At 33.9% G+C, this 19,171-nt stretch overlaps 1 protein-coding gene across 1 annotated transcript; it reads left to right on the forward strand.

Annotated features, from left to right (window-relative positions):
* Positions 1-7,652: 7,652 nt before the first annotated feature.
* LOC149182020 (uncharacterized) lies at positions 7,653-8,600 on the forward strand. Its single transcript, XM_089416722.1, has one exon. The coding sequence runs from the start codon at positions 7,733-7,735 to the stop codon at positions 8,405-8,407; it is 675 nt and encodes a 224-aa protein (XP_089272848.1). The 5' UTR covers positions 7,653-7,732; the 3' UTR covers positions 8,408-8,600.
* Positions 8,601-19,171: the final 10,571 nt, after the last annotated feature.

The following is a 19,171-nucleotide window of genomic DNA, read 5'->3' on the forward strand; positions in this document are numbered from 1 at the left end:
ATAAAAAACAACTAAAATATAATTTTATTTTAATTTTTTATTATTATTGTTGTTAATTATATACAAAATGAATATAAAAATCAAACATATGTACAATTTAGAAAATGCATATAACAATATTTTTAATCATGAATATTTCACCCTCATTTTACCCAAAAATTCTTAAGCTCTAAATAAAATTTATTACAATACCATAAATTACTAATACCACATGCCAAAAAAACCTTAAAATATTCTAAAATATTTTATGAAAAATAGCTCTATACCCTCTCTCTAATAATTATCTATAATTAAATTACAATTCTAAAAATCTTAAATAAACATAATTATTATCAATGTAAGTATCAACATAATTGCATACATAATAACATGTTTATCCTTCTGCATTATTAAAATTTTTACCTTTAAACACAATTATATCAAATAATATTTATTTCCATAAATCATTTGTTTAGAAAAGCTTCCCACGCCTCTAGCTTATGAGAAGGAACATAGAAACCTTTAATATGATTAATAAGAATAAATGGACCACTAAAGTAACATGTGTCTAACATTTGTCTAAAATAGATTCTACACCTCTCCCTTTTTCTACACCTCTCCCTTATGAAAAAGGGACGTCAAAATCTTTAATATCATTAATAAAGATGCATCAATGTTTGAAGGAAAAACCTATTTAAACACACAATAAATGTAAGTAAACACTGATATTAAGAAAGTAACATACAAATGCAAACACATCAACTAATACATTTGTATTTATTTATCCTCCACTATTAAGAGAATTTCGATGTCTAAAATTGGGTTATTAATGAAATTATAATTAAAATAGTAAACTAAGAGTGATGAATTTTTAAAAAAATTGAAAAAAAAAATTATTGTATTTTTTTTCTTATTTTTATATATAATTATTTGATTATCAAGTGTACACAAATGTTTAATAAATATTTATTTGTTTTTTTTATAATTATTCAATTGTAAGTGTAGATAGATGTTTAACGAGTACTCACTTGCTCTTATAAGTAGATGCACATAAAAAAAATGAAAATACATGAAAAACGCACTCACTTGTTCTTATAAGTAGATGTACATAAAAAAATGAAAATACATGAAAAATATATGTTGAATTTCATGCATTTTCATTTTTTTAATATGCGGGTCTACTCGGGGTACTCGTTGGATGTGAAATTTAATTCAGCACCTAACAAATGTCTACACTTGACATTTGAGTAATATTACAGATAGATAAACAAAATATACAATTAAAAAAACAGTTTTCTTATTTTCCTTGAAAATATTTAACCCTAAGGATGACAACATCATCTTGAATGTTAATAGTTTTTTAAAAGCTAATTTAATTAGTACATTTTTTTGTTTCAAAGCCCATTTTTTACCTCAAAATTCCCATAATAAACATGACAATATCAATTTCTTAAAAGAAGGTTGTATGTTACGATAAACTGCAAAAACCTAGAAACATATGCTAGATGAGAAGATCATTGACATAAGGCAAATGGCCATGAGTTTGGCACTATATGATATCATTGACGAGTTAAGGTGAGGAAGACGTTGTTGATAGCGATGATCATAAAATTTTGTAAATATTAAGCACTATATAATAGCTCGATCATTACTTTATTGTTATTTGATCTTGTATGTTAAATAAGAATAATGTGGTAGACAAGAAGAAAAATGTAATAAGTCAATCATTAAGTGACTACATGAAACTTAATTACACTAAACATTTTCTCTACTAGTAAATTAATCTCTCTTTTAATCTAAATCTTTATCTTATAGTCATAAATGAAAAATATTGACATATTCTCTTATTCTCATCCTACATCAATAGATTCAATTTCAAATATTAACTAATTTACATTTTTAAATTTATTTTTATTTTTTCATAAATAAAAAATGACAATATACACCATAAAACAAAACACATTAATTTGCAATATTTACATAATGATTTAATCCATATTCATTTAATCCAATTATATCCTACATTGATAAAAATATGAGTGATGGATGCCCATAGGGAGATGGCCTATGCCCACGAAGTGAAGGACAAGAAGGGTCAATAATGTTCACAACAAGGAAAGCATCGTTATCGACTAGAAGGAAGTGGACGTCGGTCACTCACGACAAAGATCGGTAGGCCGGAGTGAGAGTGAATATATGCGATGGGTATTATTTATTTATCTTTTTTTAACCTGTCACACACCCATGGTTGAAGCTCGCTTAATTTTTATAAAGCGTTTAAATTTACTTATATAGTATTGACATATAAATAAAATTTATTGTGTAATTTTCATTATTGTATATTTTAATTTATTGAAAATTTAGCCTCAATGTTAATTTAGTAAAGCATGTGAAAGGTTATGATATATATACTATGATATGTATATAACTGAATAATTTTTTTATTTATAAATTTTACTTATTTTTTTATAATTAAATTATTTTATTTTATTTAAAAAAATAATAAAAAATTTAATTTTTTTTTCAAGTGTGAACATTATTTTCATTCATAATAAATGAAAATTCATTATGACCATTTATATATATAGAATTAGCTAAAATGAACCATTTTAAATTATTTTATGTCACGTTATTTTCATGAAAACTATAAAATCTCACATAATTAGTAATTAATTTATTTACCAGTTGTGATTTTACTCTATTAAATGTTTAACATTTTTTTAGTAATTATTTTGTTTACCAATTGTGATTTTACTTCATTGAATGTTTAACATTTTTGTTCATTTATTTTTTCATGTTTAATAGTCTCTGAAATATAACTACAAGTTAATACTGAACTAAATTTCGAAGCAAAATTTTTTTCTTCATAAATTGTAGTTCCTTTGGTATCATTGTATGCATTGTATTATTGCTTTTCATATAAAATAATAAAGTTTAATAAATTAATAAAAAGGTATTTTTTTAAAGTTAAATGGTATATTAGTTGTTTTATCAAAATAATTTTGTGATAATTTCTAATCAGGGTGAGGGTAGGTAAATTGGCATAGGTGGAATCCGAGCCATGAGTAAAGCAATTATGAAACATAATGGTGGTTGGCTGGATAGAGGCACTCCATTATTTCTCTACATGCACAAGGTGGAAAGGAATGTTAATAGAGTAATTATGGGTGCATGCTTCAAACATAAAGAACACCTCTAGGGTCTGGCTCAAATATATAGTTTGGTCTTGTGTCGCTATAAATTGCTTCTTTGAAACCTCAAGGGTGACTGCGAAATGAACACTCTAACCTGGCTCCGCCTCTCAGTCTACAAGCGATTGTGCGAGTATGTCCTCTTCGTTTGCTCTAAGGACACCCATTAACTTTTACCTCTAATTCTTTGGATGGGCATTTCTAAGATGGTGAAACGGGAAAGTCGTGATGATTCCGAGGATGCATGGGAGGCAAGAAATTTTGATTTTGATAAATGGTTTGCACACTTCCATAGTCTCTTTGTTTATTATGGCATTCTTCTTTCTTTGATGTCTTTGCATTCTCCAAATGATTATGGGGCTTTAGTCTACATTTCTTATTTATGGGTTTTCTCTCAATTAGTTATCTTTGAGATAAAACATATGCTTGGGATGACATGGGGAAATCAGAAGAGGAAATCCCATGAATGGTTAATAATCTTGACCTCAAAGGGGTTTTGTGTATCGAGGGCAGAAGATGGTGGCCTATTGCATTGGGGGTTGGGTCTACTCTGTGATGAATGCTCTCTTTCATGGATCTCTTGCGTATTATCCTACTGTATTATGTCATTTTACTTTACAAGGTTGCATTTCTTTTGGTTTCTTAAGGCTATTGCGCTAGGTCGTCTGTCTACAAGTTAGTTTTAAGTTCGGGTGGGTTTATGTGCAGGAATGTTTGTGGTACTCAGATTATAGTTTAGCGTGTTCCTATGTGATCTTCAATACAACCTCATGGAATGACCCTCCTCACGCAAAGGAAATATAGGTCAGGGGGCGAAGACTAGAGTCAAAGTAGTGGTCGGGGTCGAGGTAGTCGACAATTTCAGCCAATTCAGTCTAGGGGTAGGGGACTACAAAATATCACAAGGATGACATGGGAGGACACCCAAACATATCAAGTCAGCACACCTCCATAGGTATGACATGTGATTTTAGGGTAGGAGTCAGATTTAAAACAACAACTTTGGAATACTGACCTAGACTTGGCGGATTAGCAGACCATAGTCTAGGACCTAAGCCATTTTAGAGTTCGGTATACTCAATTGCAGCAAATTGTATATCTATATTGGATAATGAAGAACATCGTGGCTAAAGCTATGTGACCTCATTTGCTGGCTCAACTAAGCCAAACATAGATATGTAGGAAATTCACAGGGAAATTCAAATCATTCAACGTCATATCCAACAACAAAATGCCCACCTTGGTCGCATCAAGAAATACAGTCATTGCCTCCCACAATTCGAATTGTCAAGGTCTAGTGCTAAAGATCTGATGCCCATAGACTCCTCTGATGAGTAATTTGATGATCAAGATGGTTATGTTTTATAAATTTTGAGATGTATACATGAATTCTTTACATACTTTGAGGTTTTGTTATAGCTACATAGCCAATAGGAAAATTAAAGACAATCAAACTTATATAGTGTTGCTAGACAGTCTTAGACTTTTTAAATTTTGGATGGCTTACAATGCAGTCAAATGGCCAACAAACCTCGTTTCCTAATGGGCAAGTTGAGGCCCTCTAACCTTGTTGGATATGGATGTAAAACTAAAACTTAGATTGATTTTTCAAAATAAAATGGATATGAATGTAAAACTAAAATTTAGATTGATTTTTTAAAATAAAATAGAAAAATATTGCAAAACATAAAAAAAGTTCAATACAATATTGAAATACTTTTAGAAAAATATAAACTTATATAGAGTGCAATTTTACACTAATTAATATAAAATTGTGTAAAAAACAATTTTATATTTATAATAAACAATATATTTATATTTATAACAAAATGTAATACATTACATTTAAGTGATGGACAAAATAAATATAAAATAGTCTTACCATATAAAAGTAATAATAATCCTCATAAAATATTACCTTACAAAATAAATATAAAATAGTGTTACAATAAAAAAAGTAATAATAATAATCATAAAATACCTACTTTAACGGATGGCAGGGCTATTGCAATTCAAATTTGTAGTCAGATGATAATGAGGGTGTTATAAAATTATTTGGTTTATTAAGAAAAATCATAATTAAATAAAGAAACGGCAATTATTTAAATTTGATATTTATTTTATCTTTTGAAATTATTGTGGTATAAATTATAATGAAATAAATATTTATTTTATTTTTGGAAATTACTATGTCATAAATTATTATCTCATAACTCCAACCTAACTAAAAATATCCATGCTATATAATTTATATTTTAAAATTGAATTTATTAATCAAATCAACTTTATGGGTCAAGATAACATATTAATACAAAAACCTTTTTACCAATAAAATTTAATTTAACTTTTAAAATCAATTTACCAAAATCAACTTTAATTATCACAACTAAAATATTAAAAAATAAACTTTCTTTTATTTTGAAACACAGATCACTAATGAAATCAAATTTGGAATTGAAATTCAAACCACCGATCAAATCAAATTTACTGATCGCAACAAACTATTAAAGTAATAATTGAATGCTCGCAACAAACACGTTAAAGTAATTAATAACTTTAATGTTCAAACGTATTTTTACGGACACGTGGCGAGCAAATTCCATTCCCGTATTTACGAGAACTATTAGCAGTTAATGATGAAGTATCCATTGACAAAAGTGTTGCCTGTTTTAGTAAAAAGTAGTGGCTTGGTAAATGCTTTTGGACGACCATTGATGCGCCATGAATGTACACGAAAGGTACACTGTTGTAATTCAGACCCCGGGCCCTCGTCATATTCACCGGCCGGTTGGTACATTGGAATCACAAATTTCAACGTTACCAAACCAATTATTTCTATGTTACGGAGCAAATTATATTCGAGTTGCTTTTACATGGATTTTTTTTTGGGTTTTTTTGGTTTAATATTCTTAAAATCTGACAAGAATGTATTGAAATCACAAGTTTGATGGGTAACCCCTCCACAATCTAAGTGCCTTAGAGGTTTTTGAGAGTGCTGAATTTATATATGTAGTCAAAAAACATTTGAAATAGCACAAATCAAAATTTCAACTTAATTGAAAATCCAAAAAATCACATTAAAAACAATTTCAATTATATTTGTGAATCCATTTTATTTAGTTTCTCAATTCTAATGGATTCTGCTCCTCATTACACAACAACATGATAATTTTGTGCCTTTCTATTATATCAACAACACTACGCTGTGAATAAGTAGAGGCAATTTGCGTTTATGTACCGAGACTAAACGATTATCTGGGAAAATCCTCAACTTTGGTAGAGGACGGCAATCTCAATGTAGTAGTGTAATTGGATTGTTTTTTTGTTTTGAAAATTACGGAAATTTTGGCAATATTTTGATAAAATCTGAGTTATTGCTGTCAAACTTCAAGATTTTGAGTGCCTCCGAGGATTTTGATGGTGCTGAATCCATTTCCATCATCAAAAACATGATTCAAACACAGTGTAAGATTTTTAGAAATTATCAAAAACATGATTCAAACACTGCGAGTGTAAGACTTTTTGAAATTTTTTTGCCCAGGATTGCCACTTTGGCCGTGTAGAAATCCTTTGAGTAGTGGGTAGACCGTAGACCATGCTTTACCAAGCCAATCTCAATGCAATGGTATAACATGACTGTTTTTTTCCTGAAAATCATGGAAATTCTAGTAATATTTTCATAAAATCCGCACTGTCCTTGGCATGGGTAGACCACACCAATCTCAATGAAGTGGTCTAACTAGAGTGTTTTTTTGCCCTGAAAAGCATGGAAATTCCAGCAATATTTTGATAAAATCCGGGACCGATTTTTGTAAATCAAAGTTATCGCTGTCAAACTTCAAGATTTTGGGTGCCTTACACGATTTTGATGGTGTTGAATCCATTTCCACCATCAAAAACATGATTAAAACACTACTACCACTGTAAAATTTCTTAATTTTTTTTTACCTAAATTCCAACTAGCAAATCCTCCACGTGGTACGACGCCAATTTCATTTAGCAGCTGTATACACAATCAATTAGCTAGCTGTCACTGGACTTAGATGGCTTTTCGTATACTTTCAAGTAATTTCCTTCATCATAAAACATAAACAATCAATTAGCTAGCTGTCACTGGACTTAGATGGCTTTCCGTATACTTTCAAGTAATTTTGGCCCCATTCATGCAAATACACTTGTTGACACCAAGGTTCTACGTTGACACTTTACCTCGCCATATCCACATCTTGTGTTTGTTGAAGGTGAAAGGATAAATTGTTGAAGGTGAAAGGATAAATTGGAGGCCATGTGTACGTAAAGAAAAAATAAATGCAAAACAATTTCAGCTAGTGGGGCATGTCAAATCTACATAAAAGTGGGAGCGCACCATGCAAAGACTAACAGATAATTCATGGGAGCGCACCATGGAAAAACTGACAGACAATTCAAGGCTTTAACCATAATTGAGGGAAGAAATTTCGATCTATAAGTAAGAACCCTTTAGATCTTTCTAGCTCGTGCTCTCGTCTGCTCAGTAGCTAATCTAGCTCTGACTGAGCTTAATATCGAAGATAGAATCGATAATGGAGCCTAGCACTAAAGTTCTGTGCCTCCATGTGCTTGTATTGAGTCTGTTTCTCTTCAACACGGAGGCGAGGGAGAGCAGATTCTTTGACAAAGAGCCTGCTTACTACAACCCTGCTGGTGGATCAAATACTGTTGGGTACGGAGAAGGTTACACCAGGAGCGGTGTAGATAATGCTTTCGGAACCGGTTCCGGTAATGGCTACGGTTCCTACCGAGGCCAGGAAAACGGTGATGGTTATGTGTATGGCGACAGCGAGGCTTCCCGCGCTGGTTCTGCGAGCGAAGCCCGCTATGGAGAAGCCGGGAGCGGGTATCGTCCCGGGTCGGGTAGAGCTGGTGAGTACTATTCAGAAAATACGGGGGTCGGGAACGACGTGGGTACCAGATACAAAAAGAACTCCGGTAAGGGTGCTGGCTCAGGGTACCGCAGTGAAGCTTATGGTTCCGGCGCTGGCTCCGATTGGCATGGCCCTTATACCGGCTATGGGCAAGGTGGTGATCAGTACGACTCGGGCTACGCTGGACGTTCGGAAAGCAATGGCGCGTATCGTTCAGGTTATGGTGGTGGCTATGTTACCGGTTCCGGTAACCGTAATGGCTACGAAGCGGGCTCTGGCATTGGCAACGCAGAATATGTTGCCGACCATGGTTATTATAAGCAGACTCCTTAAACACATATTCAGGACTTTGGTAATAAGGCCTCTAGAAGTAGTGTATATGACTATTTGGGTTTCATTTCAGTTGTACTGATAACATAGCAAGCTTTCGATGTATCTGCTTTCGGAATTTGGTATCTAGATTCCAATGCTATCAAGTGTAATCTGGTAACAGTTTATGATGTCTATGGAAAATCCATTTAATTTAGTTTGCTTTAAATGGATTAGTTTGGAGCCAATCACGACATAAATTAGATTTAAAGTCGAGTTATTTGTATAACAAAGCCCCGTTGCAGTCGCATGTACAAATTGCTATCAATTCCGATTGCAATTCCTTTAATAACGCATTATATATAAATAGATTACTAACCACATACGAATTATAAGTTTTTATTCTATGAGCGGAGAGGACCATTTTACATTTCAGTATTAGGGATCTACAAATTTGTCCATCAGTCCGTGCTTGCTTTTTCATTGAGATGAAAAGTTCGGTTTACAGTAGAGTATAAAGAGATTTGTAAGTTTGTCGGTGCATGTGTTAGTGCTGTTTTAAAATAAAAATAATATTTTAAATAGAAAAATAATTGTTATAAATTTAGTGAAGGACACTGTGTAATATGTGTGATCTGTCCAATGTTTCTGATAAGAATTTTATTAATTATTAATCATTAGGGACCAAAAAGAGAGCTTCTTTGGTCCGTTGATGATGGATGGAGTTCCTATCCAAAAAATTGGGCAGATCACATATATTACATAGGGTACTTCGTGAAATCTATAACAATATGAGTAACTGTGGAACTCTCCAATCACTCGTAGAAAAATAATGTCAGCAATAATAAAAAAAAATGAATATACTTTAAACTAATTAGAATTAAAAAAAATGAATATATTTAAAGTAACTAAACATAAAAAAAAAATGTTTGAATCATATGTTTAAATCTTATACTTTTCAAACATATTTCAACCAGAGATTTAAATAAACTATTTGAAGATCTATGTTAACTAATTTATGTTGATATCAACTTCATATATATTTATATAGAAAAAAAATTAAATTTTTAGGGTTAAATTTTTATTTGATCTTATATATTTTCTATTTAGCATTCAAAAATATAATTAAAAAAATGAAAATAACACATTGTACTCTGTACTCTAACAAAAATTTACACATGAAAAAATTTGATGCCTTTGTTAAACTGATACTAGTACTGTAATAAATGCAACACTTACCATTCACAAAATTTCCATTATCAAATATAATTTAAAAAATGAAAAATCACACATTATATTTTGTACAAAAAAAAATTAATCCCTCTCTGTTAAACTGATAATTAATATAGATCTATAATAATACTATGATAAATACAACACTTACCATTCACAAACATCTCCATTACCAATTTTAATAGTAAAATTACTTGATTCAGGTGTAAATGATTCACAGAATCTCCAATATCAGTTTTAATATTGGAATTACTTGATTCAGCTTGTTCTGTATCCATAGATACCAATTCGGCCTAATCGATCTAAAGATTCGAAAATTCAGCTGTTCCTTCCGATTCGTCCGTAATACGCTAATATTCGATTCGTTGCGTACTATGGTATCTGAACAAATTCGTTAATTTTTTTTGCAGGTTGTTATTTACGGGGCAAGTCATCCTCCATTTTCCTGGCGTCAATTTCCTCCACTGTTTGACTATTTAAAAACTGCCAGCACTATTTAAAAACTGTCGGTGTGGCGTTTGATTTTTTTTAAATTCGGCGTTTAAGAACATTGAATGATCAAAACATAATTTTATACCACTGCCAATATTGAAGAAAAAGGGACAGGAAGTGAAATTAAATAAAGAGGGCTCAAGGTGTATTTCATTAAAAAATTATTGAAAAAAAATACAGAATGTAAAAATGAAGAGAGGGGACACAGAAGTCAAATGAAATAAAAGGGGGACAAGGAAGTCAAATGAAATAAAGAGGTTTGCAGGACTATTTTATTAAAAAAGGGGACAAGGAAGTCAAATGAAATAAAGAGGTTTGCAGGACTATTTTATTAAAAAAATGAAAAAAAGACACAACGTAAAAATGAAACAATGTAGCAGTGAAATATTTAAAAAGTCATCCTCATATCTATCCTGAGAATTATTTGGATATTTTATGAATTGACATAGTTTTTACTTACTTTTTAAATATTCATATGCTTCTTTTATATATCATTAATATTCTTCTTTTATACGACATTACTAACTAGGGAGCACCATAAATGATATTTAATTGTTTATTTTGAATAAGATTTTGAATATGATTTGTTGAAATTTATTCGTAATAAGTTTGTAATAAGATTGGTTTGAACTTAATTTTTTTTTTTTGATTTTGTTGGGAAAATAAATTATATGGTTTTTAGATGACGGGAAATATGTTATATGGTTTTTGATCTATTATTTATTTAATTGGTTATTAGGAAATTTCAACAATTGGTTACTAAGAAAGTATTGATATTGTATTACTAAAAATAAATTTAATTTCAAAAACAATAGATAGTAATTTTATTATTTTTTATTTGTTTATTAATTAATTTTAATTTGTAATATTTATATTGAAATCAATGCATTTAGTGCAAACAATCAAATAGAATTGGAAATGCATATCTACACTGAAATCAATGCATCTAGTGTAAGCAATCAAATATGATTAGAAATCACCATCTACATTGAAATCAATACATTTAGAGTAAGTAATCAAATAAGATTAGAAATCAACATCTACATTGAAATCAATTCATCTAGTGCAAGAAATAAAGTACAATTAGAAATCAATATTGACTCTGAAAGCAATGCATCTAATGTAGGTAATAAAATAGGATTAGAAATCATCATCTACACTAAAATCATTCCATCTAGTGTAATAAATATTATTCCCTCTTTTCCCTCTCAGTATATGTAGATATCTCCCTCTATTTCTGACTCATTGTCTCTCTATTTCACCTCCCCAAACACACATGCTCTCACTCTCCATATCTATTTCTGCGTCTCTCCCTCCCTCTCCCTATCTCTCTTTTCTTCCCTCTCTTCACCTCTCATCTATATCTTTATCTCCCTCTTCATTTAATTGAGAGACTTATTCTACAACTCATTATAAACTTTAGTCGAGACTCAATTGATAAAATATAATATTAACTTCTTTGTAATATGAACTTGGTTACAACGACTACGTCAGTAACAAATCTGTGCTTGATTGATAAAATATGAACTGTGCCATGCTTTTATGGTGCGCGTGTGATAAACAGCGGATGATTTTCCATTTTCCTGCCTCCGATTTTTACACAACTCAATACAAACGTTTCTCCATGCCGACAATTTGATTCTGTTATAATGAAATCATGAATTTGAGTTGATCCGTTGTTTGTTACTTACGAATTATCTGCGCAATTAAGATCAAAGATTTTTACCGATTTGGCTGAATTTGAGTTGCCTGACTCTGTCGAAGGATCATAAGAAAAGGCCAAAGTCGTTAAGGCCCTACTTATGCTGCTCCCGTATTCGCATTGAAGCCCTATATAGTTCCAAACTACCCATCAAATTTGGATTTGAAATTCAAATAACCCATCAAATCAAACATTGATCACAATAAACTATTAAATTTATAATTGAATGATCGCAACAAACACATTAAAGTAGTTAATAACTTTAATATCAGAACGTATTTTTATGGACACGTGGTGAGCAAATTCCATTCCCGAATTTACTAGAACTATTCATCACTTAATGATGAATTATCCATTGAGAAAAGTGTGGTCTGTTTTAGTAAAAAGTAGTGGCTTGGTAAATGCTTTTGGACGATCATTGATGCTCGATGACTGTACACGAAAGATGCATTGTTGTAATTCAGAGCCCGGCCCTCGTCATATTCATCGGTCGGTTGGTAGATTGGAATTACAAATTTCAACGTTACCAAACCAATTATTTCTATTGTACAGATCAAATTATTTCTATTGACTACAACATGTTTACCTTTTAAATTCTAATGGATTCTGCTCCTCATTACACAACAGCAAGATAATGTTGTGCATTTCTATTATGTCAGCGACGCTATGAACCAGTAGAGGCAATTTGCGTTTCAAATAATTAGAGTTCTGTATGGAGATTAAATCAATTAACCAGCTATCACATTAGATGTTTTTTTTTTAATATATTAATGAATAGTTTTTATGTGACATTGTTTGAAAAGTATGCTAGATTATTTTTGATCTAATTTTTTTTTAGATCTAATATGGATTTGAGTTCTGTATGGAGATTAAATCAATTAACCAGCTATCACATTAGATGTTTTTTTTTAATATATTAATGAATAGTTTTCATGTGACATTGTTTGAAAAGTATGCTAGATTATTTTTGATCTAATTTTTTTTAGATCTAATATGGATTCATTCAAATCACAAGTCTGACAAGTGAATTTTTTTCAATTTAAATGTTTTAAAGATTTTTGAATTTAAACAATACAAGTCAATTTTTGGTCACAAATTTTTGTATGAAATTCAAGCTAGAAATCTACCCCAAACTATAGAGGCAATTTGCCTTTCAAATTAATAGTTTATGTAAGGATTAACAGCTTCATAAACAATCAATCAATCAATTGTCACTAAATTTTAGATAGTTCGTTAATATACTTTTACAAATAGTTTTAAGAGTGATTTTTTGAAAAAATATCTGATCTATTTTCAAATCTAATTAATCTAAAATCTTTTTCAAATCTAATTGGTCTAAAATATTAAAAAAATTCATTAAAGTCAGTAATTTGACGAGTAATTTCACCTTAAAAAAAAACTGAAATAACTTTCCCTCGTCATGCAAGTACAAACACATAACGCGGCATATGACAATATAAAATATCATGGCAACCACAATCCGATCGTCACTAAGACATTCAAACATTTTCAATCCATAGTGACTAGGGTTGGTCGATAATGGCGAGAAATTCCACGATGGATCCGAAGTTAGTTAGAATCGAAATGCATCACAGCAATACAAAGCTAAATCTAAGCGCGGCAGATTGTTTCCAATACTGATCGTCAAAATATTAAAAAAATCATGAAATTTACGTGGGCTGAAAAGTAATTCGGTAGGCGTATGCCCACAAGCTTCAATACAGTGTAAGGATGAGATACAAGTGCGCTTCATCCCGGGGTTCGCAAGATTAGCTGTTTGACTTAATAGTTCTTGTGGGCCTAACGGATGGGACACCGCGGTTCTACGTGGATACTTTCAGTCGTCAACATCGCCATATTCACATCTTGTGTCGGTTGAAGTTGAAAGGATAAATTGGAGGCCATGTGCACGTGAAGAAAATATAAATGCAAAGCAATTCCAGCTGGTGGGGCATGTCAAATTCATATAAAAGTGGTAGCTCACCATGCAAAGACTAACGGACAATTCATGGGAGCGCACCATGGAAAGACTAACAGACAATTCAAGGCTTTAACCATAATTGAGGGAAGAAATTTCGATCTATAAATAAGAACCCTTTAGATCTTTCTAGCTCGTGTTCTCGTCTGCTTAGTAGATAATCTAGCTCTGAGCTTAATATCGAAGATAGAATCGATAATGGAGCCTAGCACTAAAGTTCTGTGCCTCCATCTGCTTGTATTGAGTATGTTTCTATGCAGCATGAAGGCGAGGGAGAGCAGATTCTTTGACAAAGAGCTTGCTTATGCTTATGACAACCTTGCTGGTGGATTGGTGATGGCTATTTATTTGGTGAAAGAAATTTGAAGATTTTATGAAAGAGCTTGTTTATTGTATTACATAGTACATATATTTATACAAAATTCACTATAGGGATTCACTCACTGCCATTTATTATCTATCTAAATTCATCGACTATAGCCACCGATTGACACCAACTACTTGTCATCATACAACCAGGACAGACAACTTGTGATTATTATTCTAACACCTCCACTTAATCACGACCTATACTTTAACTTACTTGTTGGTCTAAGTCTCAGCTAGGCTTACAACAATACATTTCATTTTTGTCTTCTTGCTAAAGGGTCCATGTTTGTTCATTTGTTGATGTAGTTTCATCTTCACCTTTCTCGATTTCCTTACGAGCTTCCTCAACTTCTCTTTGCTTATGTACTTAACATTAGCAACCTCTTCCTCATTGGGATGCAAAGCAAGATCCCGAACAAGGTAATCTAATTCATGCTCTCCCCACTTTCTGTGAAGAGCCACCAAAATGCACTCATCTTCGAACATGGGCAGCCTCTGAACAACATCCATGGTTGTATCCTCCACTTTCGCAACCATCTTAGAAGCAAATTCAATCAAATTTATAACAATTGGGTTTTGAGAGAAACAAGTTTTACTCTGATTAATTGCAAGATCATGTGGAATAGAATGCACCTGCTGATATTCATGGTCATCAATAAAACCATTATGTGACTCAAAAATACTACCGGAATAAAAAATATTACTAGGCCCAAAAATACTTGCAAATGGGCTCTCTAAAAATACATCATCAAAAAGATCAGTATCCAACATTATCCCACTCATTTATCGGCTTCCTAATACATGTCCACTGTTGTAGCTCCACACTCAGTAGATCAGCTGAGATCGATCCACTTTTACACCTATTACCTCGACCAATGGTTCAACGATCCTAAAGAACGATCCACATACGCGCATACACTCCACTCATGCACTTTGCCCATAGATCTATTCCACATATGTAACAACTCTACAAACTTACTTAACATCTACACCATCTTTGAATCGCTCCTCCTCACAGAGCCAAGTCAACAATTCACCGTTGACGATGTGCAACAGCTCTTCCAACAACTCTTCACCACTGGACAGGTTCTTATAGACTGCTTCCAACTTCATTGCACAAGTCAAACGCAACTTCAATCGACAAATAAGAAGGGTTCTCCAATCCACACACCGTGCTCAAATTCCAGGCTGTAGGCCACCAACTCCTCACTGCGATGGACACAACAATTCTACCCACAAATCTCCAAAAACAAGACATTGCAGGGACAACTGTAAGATTTTTGAGATACACAGATCTAGATCTGCAAAATAATAAACAAGCTTGCAAGAGAATAAATACATAAAAGAAACTAAGTTAAGCATAACTTAAGTGAGTGTGATGCAAAATGAATGAGTCCCGGCAACACGACCATTTTAGGTACCCATATACAATGCATAAAAAGGAGGAAAGAGGGAAAACCCAGTGGGAAGAAAACCCCCCCTCAAAATATAATGCAAAGTAGAGAAAAGAAAACTGCTAGGCAGTCGTGTCCTTCACCCCGAGACGATCTCGCGGGAATCGAAACTTCTGCTCAGTGAAAGTCTTGGTGAAGATGTCAGCAATCTGCTCGGAACTAGGACAGTACTGAAGATCGATGATCCCATCATGAATGAGTTCTCTAATGAAGTGCATTTGGATCTCGATGTGTTTGGTACGCTGCCGCTGCACTGGATCTCTGCAAAACTTTAGCGTACTTTGATTATCGCACCAGATGACAGTTGGATGATGGACACTAATCCCAAGCTCAGATAGGAAATGTTGTAGCCAAATTGCCTGAATAGTGGCATTGACTGCTCCTCTATACTCGGCCTCTGCTGATGATAAAGCAATGGCAGCCTGCTTCTTACTTGACCAACAAATTGGGTCGGATCCCAAACTAAGTACATAACCGGAAGTAGACTTGCGATCAATGGTGTCGCCAGCCCAGTCTGAATCTGTGAACCCGATGAGATTCAAAGAACAATTGGCTGCATAATGAATCCCATAGGTGATTGTCCCCTGGACATATCGAAGGATGCACTTTGCAGCATTCCAGTGTAACTCATGTGGCTCCTGCATGTATCTGGAAACTGCTCCGACAGCATAGGAGAGATCAGGACGGGAGTGAGTGAGATAAAGAAGACTTCCCACAAGCTGGCGATACAATGTGCAATCAACCAATGGTGTGTCTTTGCCATTCTCAAGCTTTATCCCTGATAAGAAAGGTGTGGCTGCTGGCTTGCAGTCACTCATGTGAAATCGTGCCAAAAGATCTCTGGCATATTTTGGTTGAGAAATGGTAATGCCAGAATCACGCTGATGGATCTCTAGTCCAAGGAAGAAATTTAGAAAGCCCATGTCTGTCATAGAAAACCGCTTATGCAATGCAGTTTTGATGTTAGTAATGACAAAAGCTGAACTACCCGTTATCAAAAGATCATCTACGTAGAGTACTATGATCAACAAGGAGTCAATTTTCTTCAGAAAATAAACATTGGAATCAGATTTGCAGTGTACAAAATTTTGAGATAACAAATAAGAATCCATCTTTGCATACCATGTTCTAGGTGCCTGCTTGAGGCCATAGAGAGAATTCTTTAGTTTGCATACCAGAGATGAATTTTGCATGTATCCAGGTGGCTGCTCCATGTAAATTTCCTCCTCGAGATCACCATGAAGAAAGGCATTCTTCACATCCATATGATGTACCTCCCATCCTCTTGCTGCTGCAATGGAGAGAGCTAGCCGAATGGAATCCATTTTTGCCACTGGAGAAAAAGTCTCATCATAGTCAACACCATGTACTTGCTGAAAACCTTTTGCTACCAATTGTGCCTTATATCGACTAACTTGGCCATTTGATGCTTTCTTGGTCCGGTAAACCCACTTGCATCTCACAAGTTTGCGATTTGAAGGTAGCAGAACCAAATCCAAGTCTGGTTCTCAATGAGAGAGTTATATTCCTCATCCATGGCGGCTTCCCATTCAGGATGCCCATTTGCTTCTGCATAAGTTTGTGGATCAGATCCATGCATCATATAAGCATGCATGGGCATGGATGGCTCCATAGCTAAGAGTGCTTGCAGATCTTCCTCAAACAGAGGGATAGAGGCAGGATCATCAAGGATATTACTCATGCTGCGCCATTTTTGTGTTGAAGGTGGTCGAGAATCTTTCGAACTACATGCAGAAGTATGATCTCGATGTTCAACAACTCGTGGTCTAACAGGGGTCACAGGAAAAGACTCATCTTCATCAGAATGCTGGTCTGAAGTTTCATCTGCATACTCATCAATGAGTGGTGATGAAAATTTGGTAACAAGTTCATCTACTGGTGCATGCGAAATATCTTCATCAAACTTTACACTCCTTTCAATAAAGAGCTCTTCAGTGTGGATATCAAGCAATCTGTACCCTTTGACTTCATCAGAATATCCAACAAACATGCATGCTTTTCTTTGAGGCTCCAAAGCCTTTCTCTTCTCTGGAGGAATGTGGGCCCATGCTCGAGATCCAAAAATGCGAAAATGACTAACTTCAGGTTGCATGCCAGTCCAAGCCTCAAAAGGTGTTTTTCCAGTAACAGATTTATGAGGAGATCTGTTCTCGATGTATGAGGCACAATTAATAGCTTCGGCCCACAATTTCGACGGAAGAGATCTTGCATGCAACATGCAATTAGCCATCTCTTTCAAAGATCGATTTTTCCTTTCAGCCACGCCATTTTGCTGTGGAGTGTAAGGAACTGTATGCTGCAACTGTATGCCTGCTTCATCACAAAGATTCTTGATATCTTTGTTGACATATTCCATCCCATTATCTGTGCGGAGTATTTTGATGCGTTTTCCAGAATAATTTTCCGCATGCGCTTTGAAAATCTTTAGATGTTGAAAAACTTCAGACTTGAGTTTCAAGAAGTAAACCCAAGTGAATCTCGTGTAATCATCTATAAATGACAACACATATCTTGCTTTGCTCATTGAAAGCACCGGAAATGGACCCATGAGATCACTGTCTACAAGTTCCAAAGGTGAAGAGGCTCTCCATGCATGCCCCTTCTCGAATTTTTCTTGTGGATGCTTTCCAAGAGCACATCCATTACAAACACCATCTGAAAATTCAATGGTTGGCAATTCTTTGACCATCCCTTGCTTACTAAGCTGTTGCATATATCTGAAATTCAAGTGCCCAAATTTCTTGTGCCAAATCCTACTTTCTTCATTTGCATGCGTAAGTAGCAAAATAGAATCTGATTGAGGAACAAACTCAGAAAATGTATACAGACGAGATTGATCATTTACCTTGCCAGATGCAATCTTCAAATTGGTTTGCATGTCATAAATGCTCACGGAATCTGGGGTAAATTCCACTTTCCTTCCGCTACCTGTGTGTGTCATCTGATACACTGAGAGAAGATTCACAGAAAGCCTTGGAATATGCAAGACATTTTCAAAACTTCCATCTTCGAATTGCACTCTTCCTTGTCTAGTTGCTACAACTGCAGAATTGTCCCCCATGAGAATGGGAGGACCTGAGTATGCATGTAGAGAAGAAAAGTATTCCTTTGAAGAAGTCATATGATGTGAAGCTCTTGAATCGATGATCCATTCTTGTGGTGCAGAATGAAGAGCAATCAAAGCATGCCCGTTACCTCTTGGATCTGGTGTTTTTTCTCCAGACTTCTTCTTAGCATTCTCAGGAATGTGGTCTCCAAGATTGTGTTGCTGGAGTGTCTGCGCCATAAGATCTATAGTCTTCTTCATGCATGCAGATTCAGGATGAAAACCACAGTGGCAATAAGTGCACATTGATTGCCCTTTCGTTCCTTTCCTTTCCTTTGAGCCAGATGATCCATCAGGGGGTTTGGGATGTCCTCCCTTTCTTGGATCAGGATCCTTTTTCCCTTTTCCTTTCTGATGGTCTTTGGAATTTGCCTTTCCTTTTGCATGCACAGTAAGTGCATGTGCTTTGTAATTTTTAAGTGTGCCCATTTTG

This window comes from Pinus tabuliformis, chromosome 3_2 (assembly GCF_031772625.1).
Source record: "Pinus tabuliformis cultivar Carrire ecotype Pingquan chromosome 3_2, CPIR1, whole genome shotgun sequence".
NCBI classification, from domain to species: domain Eukaryota; kingdom Viridiplantae; phylum Streptophyta; class Pinopsida; order Pinales; family Pinaceae; genus Pinus; species Pinus tabuliformis.

Coding starts and splice junctions, on each gene's coding strand:
- LOC149182020 (XM_089416722.1), top strand. CDS start 7,733: ATGGAGCCTAGCACTAAAGTTCTGTGCCTCCATGTGCTTGTATTGAGT.